Consider the following 16487-nt stretch of genomic DNA (forward strand, 5'->3'; position numbering starts at 1 on the left):
TTTGAGGAAGATATTTAATGTCTTTAATTTCTTTAGGACAAGATTCATGATTATCTCAAATGTGAAAACCAGTCAGTAATCCGACGTTCGTTTTATTGCCACGTGTTCACAGTCACTTCCAAGCCCACTTCCGGGGAGGTCTGGGGCCAGCGGCAGCCGTGTCCAGGCCCCTCCGTGCCGTGCGCCCGCCGTCGTCCCGGCGCGCTGTGACTGGGCTCAGAGGTAGGCACACAGCCGTTCCAGCTGCCCAGGGTTTGCGCTGCTCAGGAACAGCAGCTCCTTCTTCCCGGCCTCCGTGTGAGCTAGCGTGGAGTCAGACACAGGTCAGTGACCGCACGCACAGGCCACGCGGTCCAGACTGGGTTCTGGTGCAACTGACATCTCCCAGGAGAGCTCACTTCCAGGAATCTCTCCCTGTGCCTCCCACCCTAGTGCCCACAGCTACTCCTGCAGCCCGCTGCAGTGCCTGTCAGTTCTCCACCGGCTGGAGCTGGGTCTCCGCTCCCGGCCAGGTGAAGGGGAGGGCCGAGGAGAGCCGCAGTGCCCCAGGGGTGAGGCAGCCTCTCTTATGGTGGGAGCTGCTGTGTGCGCATCCCAGCACGTGAGTGTCCGGCAGCTGACACCAGCACGCTGCCCTGGGGCTGGCCTGGGCTTTGCCATATCCTCTGCACGCGGGTTTCATACTGGGCTGCGACGAGGATGTGGGGAGAAGTATAATCTCCATCGTGGACTAAGATTCAGCCGCCTTCCCCCCTTTCGGTGCCCTCTTTTCACCGAGAGAGAGGTCGAGCTGAAGGGAAGAGCGATGAGCAGAGCGGAGGCTGCGCTGAGGGAGGTGGGAAGCAGGTTCTGCTCCAGGGGGACCTCTGAGAACAAACCCTGAGAAGGGAACCTGCACCACGCACCTTTCTCATGTTGAAGCCAGCTGTTCTCCAAATAATACTGGATGCAACTTTCAAATTCCTTTGGGTTATAGTTGGAAACCAAGATGGGAACAAAGGGATCCAAGGCGTCAAATCCTTCCTAGAGGAGAGAGGACGCGGACACTGTAGTGAGTGGCGGAGCAGAGCCAGCCTCTCCTAGCACCGCCTGGGCAGGCGTGCGGCCGCCTCTGCTCTCGCGGCGCTCGCCTCACACGGGCCTTGCGGGCTGCTGGGCTCCCCTCTGCTGGGAGTATTTTAAAAAGACGGTGCTGGAGGAGGGGATGCTACCTGGCTGAGTAAATGTATTTTTTTAAATAACTGTTTTGACTTTTGGAACCAAGTTAATATTTTCTATACTCAAAAACACAAATAAAATGACAATGAGCAGAAAGACTCTAAATGGAACATAAATAGAAGCAAACGAATCAAACTGTATCAAATCTCAAATATAATACTGAAGAGGGGGAGGGGACCCAAGGCAAGTAACTATTTTTTTAATAGATTTATTTATTTGAAAGAGAGTTACTTGGGGCTGGTGCCCTATATGGGCACTGCTTCAAGCCTGCTGCTCCACTTCTGGTCCAGCTCCCTGCTAATGCACCTGGGAAAGCAGTGCAAACTGGCGCAGGTGCTTGGGTCCCTGCACCTGCATGGGAGCTTCTTGCTCCTGGCTTCAGATCGGCTCAGCTCCAGTCGTTGCGGCCGTCTGGGGAGTGAACCAATAGATGGAAAACCCCTCTCTCTCTACCTCCCTCTTTAACTTTGTCTTTCAAATAAATAAAATAAATTTTTTTAAAAAGGTATGTTATCTATAAAAAAAGGACAGAGTTACAGAGAAAAACTGACAGAGACACATCTTCCAACGACTATTCACTTCGCAAATGGCTGCAACGGCCAGGGCTGGGCCAGGGTGCACCCAGGAGCCTACAACTCCATCTACTGCCTCATGAAGACAGGGGCCCAAGGACTCGGGCCATCCTCCGCTTTCTCAGGCATGTAAGCAGGGAGCGGCTGCTGGGATTCCAACAGCTGGCATCACAGGAAGTAGCAGCCATTTGGGGAGTGAACCAATGGAAGGAAGACCTTTCTCTATCTCTGTCTATAACTCTACCTGTACAAAAAAAAATAAAGTTTAGAACTCAACATAATTACATTAACAAGGGACTAGCACTGTGGCACATAGGATTAAACAGCCACCAGCAGTGAGCAGTGCTGAGTCCTAGCTATTCTTCTGATCCAGACAGGAGATATATATATATATATATATATATATAACAATCCCTGTTTTTTACTATTTGGTTTTCAAATTTTATTTAAATGTCAAAGAAATTCCTTTACTAGGAACAATATTTTACACGGAAGTATTCAGGGCTGTCTGGGAAGTCCTTAATTTGATAATGTTGTGTGTATCTACTCAGTACTGCAGTGTAAATCGCTATATCTATATATATCTATATATATATAGATATATATACAAAGGAGAAGAAAAGTTTCTACTTATAACATCAGGTGATACTGGAAGAACTGACGGTGCTTGAACTGCTTAGGAAAGAATCAGTAATGTAGAGGATGCTAAAACTAGTAGGTGGAAGTTGGAGAAGAAACAGGATATTTACTTAGTCTCAAACTCTCTCCACAAAATGCTTACTCTAACTACAAAGGAAAAATATTGAATTCACTGAGGAGAAATTAGATGGATTCTACTTCAACTAAGTGCTCAAAATTCACATCAGCAGTAATGCAGAAAGATTTCATGGTCCTCCTAACACAGTGCGCTGAGAAGGCATGTCCTTTCTTCTAAAATTACCACTGTTCAGGAGGCAACACCAATGACCCCGAGATAACCTACTGAATAACTGGCCCTGTACTTATCAAAACTATATATATGAATATTACAAAAGATGCACACTGAGGACTTGTCACAGAATGAAGGAGACAAAGCGATGTGACAAGCAGCATCCTATATTACCCATGACTTTCTTGTTCTATAAAGGATGTTGGGATAACTGGCAAAATCAGAATAAGTTTAGTTTTATATCAATGTCAATTTTCTGATTTATGTAATTTTGCTATGATTACAGATTAGAATATCTTTGAGGGGGGCTGGTGTTGTGGTACAGCGGGTTAACACCCTGGCCTGAAGCACCAGCATCCCATATGGGTGCCGGTTCTAGTCCTGGCTGCTCCTCTTCTGATCCAGCTCTCTGCTGTGGCCTGGGAAAGCAGTAGAAGATGGCCCAAATCCTTGGGCCCCTGCACCCCCGTGGGTGACCAGAGGAGGCTCCTGACTCTTGGCTTCTGATCGGCACAGCTCCGGCCCTTGCGGCCAATTGGGGTGTGAACCAGCGGATGGAAGACCTTTCTCTCTCTCTCTGTTTCTCTTCTCTCTGTATAACTCTTTCAAATAAATAAATAAATCTTTTTTTAAAAAAGAATATCTTTGAGATGTTTTTAGGAAAAAGGCATTATTTTAGAGACAAAAAAGTCTTTAAGTTTAGGTTCCAGTCATATAGTTTTGAAAAACAAAAGGGGGAGGGAGAGAAGGAGAATAAATCTGGGTGAATGGCATACAGGAATCTGATTTTTCTCAAAGTATTAAATTACATCAAAATAACAGATAAATAAAAAAAGCTATCTCTTAAGACAGGACTCTGTGTTGGAGAGAGTAACTATCTAAAAAGATAGACATGTATCCGAGACTTTACCTTTCCCAGCAACTCCTGGGGCAGATAGGCATTCCGGGGCTTAAAGAGAGACCCAGTCTGGCTCAAAGTCGACACAATGGCACCTCCATGCTGAAAGCAAGCAGAAAAGGATGAATCAGGGAAGGCAGAGGGTGAAGTTGTTGTGACACAATGGGTTAAGCCACTGTCTGGAATGCCTGCATTCTATGCTGGAGTCTTGGCTGCTTCACTTCTGATCTAGCTTCCTGCTAATGCACCTGGGAGGCAGTAAATGATGGCCAAGTGTTCCGGCTCCTGCCACCCATGTGGGACACCTGGATGGAATTCCTGGCTCCTGGCCTTGGCTTGGCCTAGCCCAGGCTGTTGTGGGCATATGGGGAGTGAATCAGTGGATGCAAGATCTCTCTCTAAGGCATTCCTTCTGTCACTCTGCCTTTCAAATAAAATATATCTTGAGAAGAAAGAAAGGAAGACAGGGAAGGGGAGGGGAGATGGGGGGATAAAAGAAAAGAAAAAAGGCAGAAAAGACAGAAAAATGTAATTTAGTCATTTGTTTGGCCATACAGTGTTATGGCAGGACGGTCTAGCACAATTGGTTTAGTTCTGGATTGGTTCTGACAATGAATTGCTGCAAGATCTTAAATTTATCATAACATGTTTTTGGGTCTTAAACCAAATAAACAGATTTAAATCCAGACCTTTCTCCTAACCTACTACTGTTATGGGAATTAAGTAGTAGAATTTTTTTCTATTATAAAATTATAGACAGGAAAGCATTCACAATGAAATGTTTAGAACAAAAAGGCACTTCTTTTTCAAATGTATTGGCCATCAACATACCATCCTCACACGCACTTACCCAGTCATTTTTCATCATTTTCCGCAGGTTGTGAATAAGGGCCAGTTCTTCTGGGGCAACCTGCACATTGTCCACAAGAGAGAAATGATCATTATTTGCTTTTCCTGGATGCTACTGGAACTCAACTGTCAAAAACTAAGAAAGAAAATCCTGACTGCGACATCACGGTGGTACTTTAAAGCACACCTCTGGGATAAGCTGCTGGCCTCACACTGCCGTCGTTCTGAGACTGCAGTCAGCGTGAGAAAACGCATCTGCCGCCCCAGCCCACCCGCTTGACTCTTGAGGTTGCCTTTGCTTAGATGACACAGCCTCATGATGAAAACAGGGTAGATGGACAAAATTGAAGAAAAAAAAGAAAACATAACTTCTGCTGTGATGCTAACACAAGCTCAGTCTGCAAGGTTTGACAGAACTCCTGCAACCCCCTTCATCTTCCGGTGCTGTTTTCAAACAACAATTCCAGGGCAGGGAAGCACGCTGCACTGTCCGCAAGGCTGAGGAGGTCTCAGCCCCCGTACCCCGTGGAGCCGAAGTCACGGAGCCCAGAAACCCAGCTTCCCTACCGGGCTTTTCTCTTCCTTCCTCAGTGTGGTCCTGCCCCAGAGAGCATTGACGCCGTCCACTGCTACCAGGAGGTGAAAGAGACCCAGCGAGCTCTGCCGCCTCAGCTCTTTCAGCACAATCCCAACCGCATCCGTGGCGTTCTTCACACGCGCGATGCCCTGTCGGGACGGACAGTGCTCACAACATGCTAAGAGGTCTTCGCTTGTAGACACTGAATGTTTCTTTTTATTTTTTAAAATACTTTCATGTTTATTACATGAATGTCTTTTTTATACCTGTTCAACCACTTCTCCCAGAGGACTGCCTTTCTCGATGCTTTCTCTCTTATTCCAGAGATACTTCTCTTGAACTTTTATCTAGAAATAAGCCAACAAAATAAAAACAAAACAATAAGGATACTTTGCCCAAGAGTGAATCCATCCCAAGTGGAGAAGGCAGGAGGCTAAGGTTTCTCGGAGTCAGTCTGAACTCTCTCTCAGGTCCTGTACCCCCACACCTTGGTATGGAAGTGAACGCTCCCGAACTCGTTTCCACCTGAGGCTTGCAGGAGAAGACTGCATAAGGGATCTGACATCCCAGAATCCTTGTTCACGACATCTACATTGTTCACAAGCTCCCAGGTGACCACTGTGCACAACATTGAAAACTTCTGGTGTACAGATTATATATAAGAATCACTAGAGCAAAGAACAACTTTACCAAGAAATTTCTGGTTCCCCAAAAAGACCTGGAGAAACTCATGTAGTGAGACATGTGCTTATGGGAAATTTGAGCCTCTGCCTTGGAAAGGTCAATGGATCAATCTGGCATTCACTTTGCCGCCCACTACCTGGGAAAACCTCACAATGAACTCTATTTCATGGGGGTATGTAAGTTTCAAGTTGTGACCCCGATGCTAACAAAATGTATATTAAAAAAATGAACGCACAATATGGTAAAGCTATTCCAAATGACAATATCAGTTCTCCACAATCTACCAGTTTCCAGGGCACAAAGATACCAATGAGTACAGAGCCTGGGAGTCTGGTTACCTGGCTCAGGAAACGTTCATTTGTAGTTTTGAAATTCTTCAGCCAAGTTGAAGCCTCTAAAGGCTGATCAAAGCGCTGTCTGTTGTAGGTGGACTGCAAAAGATCTGGGCAATTTTTCACCCAAAGATGAGCTAAGAAAACATAAAGAAAACAAATTAAAGAGGTCAGTGTGATGGCACTGCAGCTTAAGCCTCCCCCTGCACTGCTGGCAGCCCATATGGGTGCTGGTTCGTCCTGGCTGCTCCACTTCTGACCCATCCCTGATCTGCCAGAGAAAGCAGTGGAAACTGTCCTAAGTGCTTGGGGCCTTTACCCTATGGGAGACCAGGAAGAAACTCCTGGCACTGGCCAGCCCTGGCTGTTGCGTCCATTTGGGAGAAAGAGCAGACTCAAGATCTTTCTGTAACTCTGTTCAAAGAAATAAATCTATTAAAAACAACAACAACAACAACAACAACAAAAATAACAAACCAACAAATCAGGTAGGAACTGACAATATTCAGTTAAAAATACTGTCATCATAAATTACAAGAAATTAGTTTCTCATATGTATTTCTTTTTCAAGATTTAGTTGAAAGGCAGAGAGACAGAGAAGGAGAGATGCACACTTTTATCAGCTGGTTCACTGCCCAGGTGGTCACAGTAGCTGGGACCACGACCAGGCAGAAGCCAGGAGCTAAGTCCCCTATGTGGGTGGAGGAGCCCAAGTACAGGGGTTGGTGTTGTGGCGCAGCAGGTAAAGCTGCCACGAGATGCCAGCATCTCACATGAGCAGCAGTTAAAGTCTCAGCTGGTCCACTTTTTTTTTTTTTTGACAGGCAGAGTGGACAGTGAGAGAGAGAGAGACAGGGAGAAAGGTCTTCCTTTGCCGTTGGTTCACCCTCCAATGGCTGCCGCGGACGGCACATTGCGCTGACCCAAAGCCAGGAGCCAGGTGCTTCTCCTGGTCTCCCATGCGGGTGCAGGGCCCAAGTACTTGGGCCATCCACCACTGCACTCCCGGGCCATGGCAGAGAGCTGGCCTGGAAGAGGGGCAACCGGGACTAGAACCCGGTGTGCCGGCGCCGCAGGCGGAGGATTAGCCTATTGAGCCACGGCGCCGGCCTAGCTGTTCCACTTCTTAATCAGCTCCCTGTTAATGGGCCTGGGAAAACAGCAGATGATGGCCCAAGTACTTGAGCCCCTGCCACCCACATGGCAGACCAAGATGCAATTCCAGGTTCCTGGCTGCCTGGCCTGGTCCTGACTGTTGCGGTCATTTGGGGTGTGAACCAGTGGATGGAAGATTCTTTGTGTGTGTGTGTGTGTCTTCCTCTTGATAATACTTTACCTTTCAAATAAATAAATCTTAAAAAAAAAAAGAAAGAGTCAAAACTGCTAGTATCAAAGTCCGAGGGAAAGTGCAGCATTGTGGTGTGGCAGGTAGAGCCAATCACCTATGACGCTGGCATTCCAAATGGGTGCTGGCCTGCACCCTGCTGCTCCACTTTCAATCCAGCTTCTTGCTAATGGCCTGGGAGAGCAGCCAAAGAGAGCTCACATGGGAGACCAGGCCATTGTGGCTTTTGGGGAGTGAACTGGTGGATGAAGATTCTTTCTCTCTGTAACTGTGCCTTTCAAATAAATAAATCTTTCAAGAAATATTTGAGGGAAGAGATAAATACATTGTGATTGGATCTTATGCAATGTATACATGTATTGAAATACCAGAGAACCTCATAAATATATATAATTCATATGTTTGCTAAAAATTTTAAGAATGAGAAACTGGGATGGGTGTCATGGTGCTATGGGGTAAAGCTGCTGCCTGCAATGCCAGCATCCCACATGAGCACTGGGGTTTGTGTCCTGCATGCTCCACTTCCAATCCAGCTCTCTGCTAATGTGCCTGGGAAAGCAGTGGAAGATGACCCAAGTGCTTGGGCCCCCGAACCCATGTGGGAGACCTGGATAAAGCTCCTGGCTCCTGGCTTCGGCCTGGCCTAGCCCTGGCTATTGCAGTCATCTGGGGACTGAACCAGTGGGTGGACGATCTCTCTGTAGCTCTGAGTTTCAAACAAATCAATCTTAAAATAATTAAAATCTCCCTCCATCCCAAAGAAGTTTTAGGAAGCTTTCAAATTCTCTCTTGTCACATGAATGTCCCTTGGCAACCTGCTAGGCATCCACGCCATGAGGAGGTCACAACACACTAGTGCAGAGCGCTCCGCATCTGCAGCAGGCAGAGCTCTGGGAGGAGCTGCAGCCACAGGATCACTGCCATGAGCAGAGAGGTAAACTGAACGGAGAAGCAGAGAGCAGTTCTTACCATCTGGAATATGCACTATCAGCCAGTCTTGTTTTGCACAGAAATGAATAACATGGCAAAGACTGAGGGTTTTTCCCGTTCCCTTCTCTCCATCTAAAGTACTCGTTGTTAAAGAAAACATCACCAGAAGGGACACTTCTACTGTCAACACTTGAGAATTTCTTCTTTTTCCTCAGTTGAAGGAGAACACATTGGCTCGAGAGGGCCAGGCAGGCAGAAAGGATACACAGAAGATATCGTACAGCTGGGTGAGCAAAATTGGTGTTTTTCAGGTAATGCAGAAGCTCCAGAGCTGGTTTCCTTACCATCAAGCAAGCTTCACCGAATGTCTTCACCTAACAAAACAGGGGACGAAGATGAGGGAGGGGTGTAGAACTTCTAATCAGTTCCTGGCATATACATCACGCCGAACACAGCAACCATGAGCACCAAACTGCATGTCTTTATTCACTTAGGAGACGCTGAGTTGGACTTTGGAAGTCCATCTGTATAATTTAGCTAAAAACTGAAATACGGTGTCCCACCTCAAGCAACATAATAAATTTAATTATATCTGCGAATGAAGCACGGATATATCCATTAACTGGAATCTGCAAATAATATGAACACTCCACAATTACGTATGCCACTTTAGAGTCAATGTAAACATTAAAAGCACCTAAAGGCGTGGGCACTTGGAGAAGCATGTAAGTTGCTCTGTGGGACACTGCATCCCACGTTGGAGAGCCTGGTTAGAATTCTGGTTCCTCCACTTTGGATCCAGCTTCCTGCTAATGCACACCCATGGAGACAGCAGATAATTGTTCAAGTCCGTGGTTCCCAGCTACACCAAGGGAGATTTAGATTGAGTTCCAGACTCCTAGTTTCAGTTTGGCCCAGACCCGGCATCTGCGAGCATTTGGGGAGTGATCCAATAGATGGGAGATCTCTGTCTGTCTGCCTTTCAAATAAAATGAAAATAAACAGCAGTTTTTTAAAAAAGCAGGCGAAACGCTCAACAAGGTACCTGACACACAGTAAGCATTCCAAAATGTTCTATTTTGGGTTAATTATTATTGTAACCATTCAGACTTTTCTCTAGAACACACATATGGCAGCATAGAGGCAGGTAAGCTCAGTGGCTCTGAAACTCTGAGGTCCCACCTCACCCCACGAGCGTACTGATACATCAGGGCTTCTATATCCATGCCCTTTTTGTCACTAGAACCCCTGGTTAGGAAAATTTGGGAAGCAGTGATTTGTGTATGAAAGTGATTTGCAAAGAAAGTAATTATGTCTATTAATAAGAATATATAGCCAATAAATATTATTTTTAAGTCTATCAGATAAGGTTTAAAATAGTGCTGGTATTTTTAAAAGAAATCCTAACAATCAGATTGGCAGAGGAACTGACAGGTAAGTCCAAAGTTAATGGAAAGTACAATCACCAAAAACATGAGAAGGGGGGCTGGCGCCGTGGCGCAGTAGGTTAATCCTCCACCTGGGGCACCGGCATCCCATATGGGCGCTGGGTTCTAGTCCTGGTTGCTCCTCTTCCGGTCTGGCTCTCTGCTGTGGCCCAGGAAGGCAGTGGAGGATGGCTCAAGTCCTTGGGCCCCTGCACCTGCATGGGAGACCAGGAAGAAGCACCTGGCTCCTGGCTTCAGGTTGGCACAGCTCCCTCCGTTGCTGCCACCTGGAGAGTGAACCAATGGACAGAAGACCTTTCTCTCTGTCTCTCCCTCTCACTGTCTGTAACTCTCTCAAATAAATTTTAAAAACAACAACAACAACAAAAACATGAGACAGGCATTAAAACAAATGTCATTATTAGGCAATATAAGAGTACTAAAATGCACAAACAGTGAGGAAGTTGGTCTTCCTGAAAATGGGAATTTCGGAAACAATGAATAATTCCCTCTAGAGCATAGGTACTTGAGCCAGACTAAAAGTAACTTTAAATAGTTAATTACAGACAGGTCCTCACAACCCTGAAGTTAAAAACAGTGCTGTGAATGTCTTGAAGCAGTTTAAAGTACCATCATAGATGATTTTCTTCTGGTCGGGTCTTATTTCCACTCTTGACAAAATTTTTGATGACAAGGCTGTCTATGGTCTACATTTAACTCCCATACTGGGGATGGTTAAAATTTTTAAAAAACTTCTTTTCATTTTATTTGAAAGGCAGAGACAGAACTCTTCTATCTGCTGGTGCATTCCCCAAATGCCTGCAACATCAGGGCTCGCCAGGTTGAGCCAAGAATACAGAATTCACCCACGCTTTCCTTGTTTGTGGCAGAGATCTAGGTAGTGAAGCCAACACCTGCAGCCTCCCAGGGTGCACGTTAGCAGGAAGCTGGACTAGAAGCAGACAGCTGGGGTCTGAAGCAGAAAAGCCAATATGGGATGCAGGCACCCCAAGTAGGGGCTCACCCCTATTCCCTTATTATTAACCTAACTTCCCTCAATAAACACAGCCAAGAAATGACATTCTCTGGCTCCAAAGCTAAAAATCACCTGCACAGATAAGCCTGATGCTGAAAAAATAATTTCTCATGGAGAAAATAATTCATCCAGTTGTACCAATGAACTATGCTTGCAGTTAATCCTGAATTCATTTTATGGCTAGAAAGCAATCCAGTATTACACTCTTTGGGTTGAAGTTATGGCCAAAAGTCATTTTCTGAAAGTCCATGAGAATGAACAACCTCGATACATCTAATCAAAATATCACTTCAATTTGGTTTAGGAAAGTATTACAATTTTGTTTTTGTGTTGTATTTTCATATCTTCCCAAGGTGAGTGTTACAGTAAATTTAAATAATCATTTGAATGCCAAAGTTTCTAGACATTTGTTGAGTAAAACACTATTTTTTTTTTTTCCCAAATAAGAATCTTTACCTAGCTCCGCAAAGGACTTAAGGCGGCTAACAGAAGATAAACATTGGCTTAAAGTAACTGTACTACTCATAACTGACAATCAAGGGTTGAATTGATTCCTAGTTCATATTTATAGTTTGCTACTCACTTAACCCCACACCCTTGTGCTCCTAGCAGCTTGTACTTTGAGCTCCCCCCGCCCCCCCTTCCCTAGTTCTGCTCTGGGTTTGGAGCACCTGCTTCACAAAGCGAGGCGGCAGGCCGTGGGGAAACACAGTCTTCACGTCCTGGAGAGGAACGCGGTAATGCTGACCCTCGTGCTGCTCCCCATGCTTGGCCTAGGAAAGAAAAATGCAAACAGGTACAATGGGGACAAAGACTTTGGAAACGGTATCTTCCATTTTTTTTGCCTTAGACACAAATGCTGGCTGTTGTCTCCAAATCCAGCGCCCTTGCATTTACTAGAAAGGTGGTGATCTGAACGGTAAAGCCAGTGGCTCAGCACTCACTACATGTGGGGATAACAGAGACAATTCTCGCCATCTGGATTCTTCTATGCTGTGTACAGAGATGCTCCAGTCATGTGACAAGATCATCTACATGCTACTGTTTCCATAGAAACCCCAGAGGAATTGGTAGATAAAGGAACGACAATTACAGAGGAAGCTGAAAGACACTTCAGTGACTTCATTCATTTATTCCATTTCATTTTTCGCTTGTGAAAATAGGTGAATGCTAAAGGCCTATTTAGAACACATTCTGCAGAGATGATGTTTTGAGTAATGCATATTTTATTTCCTTCCCCACAGCAATATTAAGATGGAAAGACCTGGAGAGGGTAGGAGCAAGGACAAAAAAGCTGTTGGTTTCTTTCATGTTAAAGCACGGTGCACACAACTAATACCATTTATGAGAGGCAGCAACAATGCTAGGGAAGAAAAGGAATAATTATGCAATCTCATGGGACCTGGACTAGAAAATGCAACACTGGATACTGCTGGAATCCTGGCTTCTGCTGACAACTTCCAGTGCTGCTCTTCTAATAAAAACCATGTTGGCTGTCCCTCTGGACACTGGAAAATCCTCTTACAAAGACAGAAATTGGCATTACATGGCTATTAGGAAAACTGGGCTCTATACTTGCCCTGCTGTGTGTTCTGGGGCAAGAAATTTGATTTCTTTAGGATCCTCCATAGCAGGGCTTGGTAAGCTATAGCTAGTCCCCCACTTTGTAAAAAGTGTTATTAGAACACAGTCACACCTACTTGTTTATAGCCGAGTTGAGAAGCTATAAGACTGTCACGGTTTCATACGCCTACAATATTTATTATCTGCCCTTTAGGGAAAAGTTTGCCACCCAACATACAATAAAGTCAGTAAGATGACCTAGCCATCACTTGTTGCTTCCCAGGATGCACATTAGTAGGAAGACAGATTAGAAGTGCAGAGTAGCTGGGACTTAAACAAAGGGATGCCAACAAAGGGATGTGGGCATCCCAAGTGGTGGCTGCATCTGCTGTACCATAGTGCCTGCCCAATATGCACTCCCCCCCCCCCCAGAGAAACCTTTTATTTAATGAGTACAAATTTCATAAATACAACTTTAGGAATATAGAGATTCTTCCCACCATACCTGCCCTCCTACCATCACTCCCACCCCACCTCCTCCCTTTCTCATTCCCAGTCCCATTCTCCATTAAGATTTGTTTTCAATTAACTTTATAGAAGACCAACTCTATACTAAGTAATGATTTCAACACATACACACAAAATATAAAAACTGTTTGAGATCAAGTTTTACAGTTAATTCTCATAGTCCTACATGGGGAGTAAGTACACAGTGACTCCTGCTGTTAATTTAACAATTAACACTCTTATGTATGACGTCAGTGATCACCAGGTCTCTTGACATGAGCTGCCAAAGCTATGGAAGCCTTTTGAATCCACGGTCTCCCTCAGTGTGTAGACAGGGCCATAACTAGAGTGGACGTTCTCTCCTCCCTGCAGAAAAAGTGCCTCCTTCTCTGGTGGCCCTCACCAAGATGTAGGACATTTTTTCGGTCATAGTGTTTTGGCTTTCCATGCCTGAAATACTCTCATGGGCTTTTCAGCCAGACCAGAATGCCTTAAGGGCTGAATCTGAGATCAGAGAATCAAAAAAAAAAAAAAAAAAAAAAACACCTTTTCTTTTTTCTTTTTTTTTTTTTTTTTTTGACAGAGAGTTAGACAGTGAGAGAGAGAGAGACACAGAGAGAAAGGTCTTCCTTCCATTGGTTCACCCTCTAAATGGCTGCTACGGCTGGTGCGCTGCACCAATCTGAAGCCAGGAGCCAGGTGATTCCTCATGGCCTCCCATGCGGGTGCAGGGCCCAAGAACCTGGGCCATCTTCCACTGCCTTCCCGGGCCACAGCAGAGAGCTGGCCTGGAAGAGGAGCAACTGGGACAGAACCCGGCACCCCAACCAGGACTAGAACCCGGGGTGCCGGAGCCACAGGTGGAGGATTAGCCTAGTGAGCCGCGGCACCAGCAGCACCTTTTCTAAGCTCAGCAAAATTCTTGCCAGTAGGTGAGTTCACCAGGATGGATTCACTCAGGGAAGATGTGGCCTGCCCTGAGTTCTTTATGTGATGAGAATACCCAACAGGGAGGTCGGGGAGGTCAGGGTGCCATCTCAGGCACACTCTCATATGAGGATATGAAATCTACTTATTAGGGTTTTATGTTTCAGTTTCCCTGATACATACAACAAGGATAGCAATACAAATTACAAGCTCTGAGAAGCCTCACATACACATTAGCAGCTTACCGGATCACTCTCATTGGTGCAGGAAACCACTCTAAGACTCTCAACTGGAACCTGGTTATCTAGGTGAGCAGCAATGCTTTGTGGTGCCTGTGTCCCCATGTGTAAAATACGTCCAGGTCCCACCTGTGAAAGAAACCACTTTAGTGTTTTGGGAATTACTAGGATTCTTTCAAAATATTTTAACATTTAAAAAAAAAAGATTTAAAAAATCTACTTGAAAGTCAGAGTGACAGAAACAGAGGGAGAGGGGGCCGGTGCTGTGGCTCACTTGGCTAATCCTCCCCCTGCGGTGCCGGCATCCCATATGGGTGCTGGGTTCTAGTCCTGGTTGCTCCTCTTCCAGTGCAGCTCTCTGCTGTGGCCCGGGAGGGCAGTAGAGGATGGCCCAAGTACTTGGGCCCTGTACCCGCATAGGAGACCAGGAGGCGGCACCTGGCTCCGGATTGGCATGGCTCCGCCTGTAGCGGCCATTTGAGGGGTGAACCAGCAGAGGGAAGACCTTTCTGTCTCTCTCACTGTCTAACTCTGTGAAAGACAAGAAGGAAGGAAGGAAGGAAGGGAGGAAGGGAGGGAGGGAGGGAGGGAGGGAGGGAGGAAGGAAGGGAGGACGGAAGGACGGATGGAAGGACGGACAGAAGGACGGAAGGAAGGAAGAAAGAGGGAGAGACATCTTCCACCTACTGGTTTATTTCCCAAATGGCTACAACAGCCAGATCTGGGCCAGGCTAAAGCCAGGAGCTCCACCCTGGTCTCCCACATGGGTGGCAGGGACCCGACCCCTTGGCCATCCTTTGCTGTCTTCCCAGGCACATTAGCCAGAAGCTGGATGGAAGCAGAACAGCTGGGACTTGAACCCTGTCACAAGCAGATTAACCTGCTGGGATATAATGCTGGTCCATCTTTTTTAAAAAGATTTATTTATTTGAAAGTCAGAGTTACTGAGAGAAAGAGAGGTCTTCCACCCGCTAGTTTACTCCTCAATTGCCGCAACAGCTAGAGCTGTGCCGATCTGAAGCCAGGAGCTTCTTTTGGGTCCCCCAGGCAGGTGCAGGGGCCCAAGGACTTGGGCCATCCTCCACTGCTTTCCTAGGCCATAGCTGAGAGCTAGATCAGAAGTAGAGCAGCAGAGACTTGAATTGGCGCCCACAGAAGATGTTGGCACTGCAAGTGGCGGCTTTACCTGGTGCCACAGCACCGGCCCTGGTCCATCTTTTAAAATATTTTTTAAAACACTTTATTTCAGAGGCAGATAACAAACAGAGACAGCAGCATCTCCCATCTGCCATCTGCCTTCACTCCCCAAAATGACCTCAATGATTTGGGCTGGCCAGGTAGAAGCCAGAAGCCAGAAAGGGACTCAATTGTCTCCCACGTGGGTAGGAGAAACCCAGTGCCTGCGTCATTACTTTTTTTTTTTTTTTTTTTTTTTTTTGGACAGGCAGAGTGGACAGTGAGAGAGAGAGACAGAGAGAAAGGTCTTCCTTTGCCGTTGGTTCACCCTCCAATGGCCGCCGCGGCCAGCGCGCTGCGGCCGGCGCACCGCGCTGATCCGATGGCAGGGGCCAGGAACCAGGTGCTTTTCCTGGTCTCCCATGGGGTGCAGGGCCCAAGCACCTGGGCCATCCTCCACTGCACTCCCTGGCCACAGCAGAGGGCTGGCCTGGAAGAGGGGCAACCGGGACAGAATCCGGTGCCCCGACCGGGACTAGAACCCGGTGTGCCGGCGCCGCTAGGCGGAGGATTAGCCTATTGAGCCGCGGCGCCGGCTTGCGTCATTACTTTTACCACCCAGGGTATGCACCAGCGGGAAGCCAGAGTCAGGAACCAGAGCCAGGAATGGAACTCAAGGACTTTGACATGGGATGTGGACATCCTAACTGGTGCCTTAACTGCCAGGCTAAAGCCTAACCCTCTAGCAGACTTTTTACGTTTGCTCTAACACTGAGGATGTGAGTAATGTCTGCACAGGGAAATGTGTCTCTAACATGCATTTTAATTTTATGTAAAAAGTATCCTTGATAGTTATAATTCACTAAATCCAAACGTGTTGCTGATTTTTCTGAATTTAATCCAGTTTGCATATTGTCATATAAGGGCTCTGTCCCATAAGGGAACAAATAGTTCAGTCAAAGATTATCTACTACCACTAACCACCTAAGGCAGGAAATTTCTTTCAATGCACTTGGCCACAGTCAGAAATGTGAAGTTCTCAGCTGTCCCGTGATCACAATGACATCAGTTGTCAAGGGAACAGTGTAATGTTCCTCACTGTTTGATAGTTCTAATCACACCCCATAACATTCTTGCTCTTCTGGCCCTAGAATATAGTTTCCCACCAGAGACATATGATGAGGGAGCAAGGAAAGCATCGAGCTAAGTGAGAGGCAACTGCTCTCCAGGCAACGCAGTGGCAGGAGGAGAAGGGGAGGAGAAGTACGGATTTCAGGAG

At 46.3% G+C, this 16487-nt stretch overlaps 1 protein-coding gene across 5 annotated transcripts in view; it reads right to left on the bottom strand.

Annotated features, from left to right (window-relative positions):
- DAP3 (death associated protein 3) overlaps window positions 1–16487 on the bottom strand; it is a 41938-nt gene continuing 25451 nt past the window's right edge. For 2 of the 5 annotated variants that reach the window (XM_089299862.1, XM_002715415.6), the window contains 11 exons: window positions 14039–14161; window positions 11468–11569; window positions 8599–8707; window positions 8373–8465; window positions 6065–6195; window positions 5309–5389; window positions 5033–5191; window positions 4467–4526; window positions 3629–3718; window positions 906–1023; window positions 1–302 (listed from right to left, as the gene is read on the bottom strand). In XM_089299862.1, the coding sequence (XP_089155988.1) occupies window positions 217–302; window positions 906–1023; window positions 3629–3718; window positions 4467–4526; window positions 5033–5191; window positions 5309–5389; window positions 6065–6195; window positions 8373–8465; window positions 8599–8707; window positions 11468–11569; window positions 14039–14137 (1128 nt within the window). In that variant the 5' untranslated portion in view covers window positions 14138–14161 and the 3' untranslated portion in view covers window positions 1–216. Of the gene's footprint in view, window positions 303–905; window positions 1024–3628; window positions 3719–4466; window positions 4527–5032; window positions 5192–5308; window positions 5390–6064; window positions 6196–8372; window positions 8466–8598; window positions 8708–9030; window positions 9313–9799; window positions 11570–14038; window positions 14162–16487 lie in introns of all 5 variants that reach the window. The other 3 variants (XM_089299863.1, XM_051857222.3, XM_051857221.3) reach the window with 3 other exon arrangements.

The sequence above is a fragment of the Oryctolagus cuniculus genome, chromosome 7 (genome assembly GCF_051225735.1).
Source record: "Oryctolagus cuniculus isolate XC-2025 breed Fujian yellow rabbit chromosome 7, ASM5122573v1, whole genome shotgun sequence".
NCBI classification, from domain to species: domain Eukaryota; kingdom Metazoa; phylum Chordata; class Mammalia; order Lagomorpha; family Leporidae; genus Oryctolagus; species Oryctolagus cuniculus.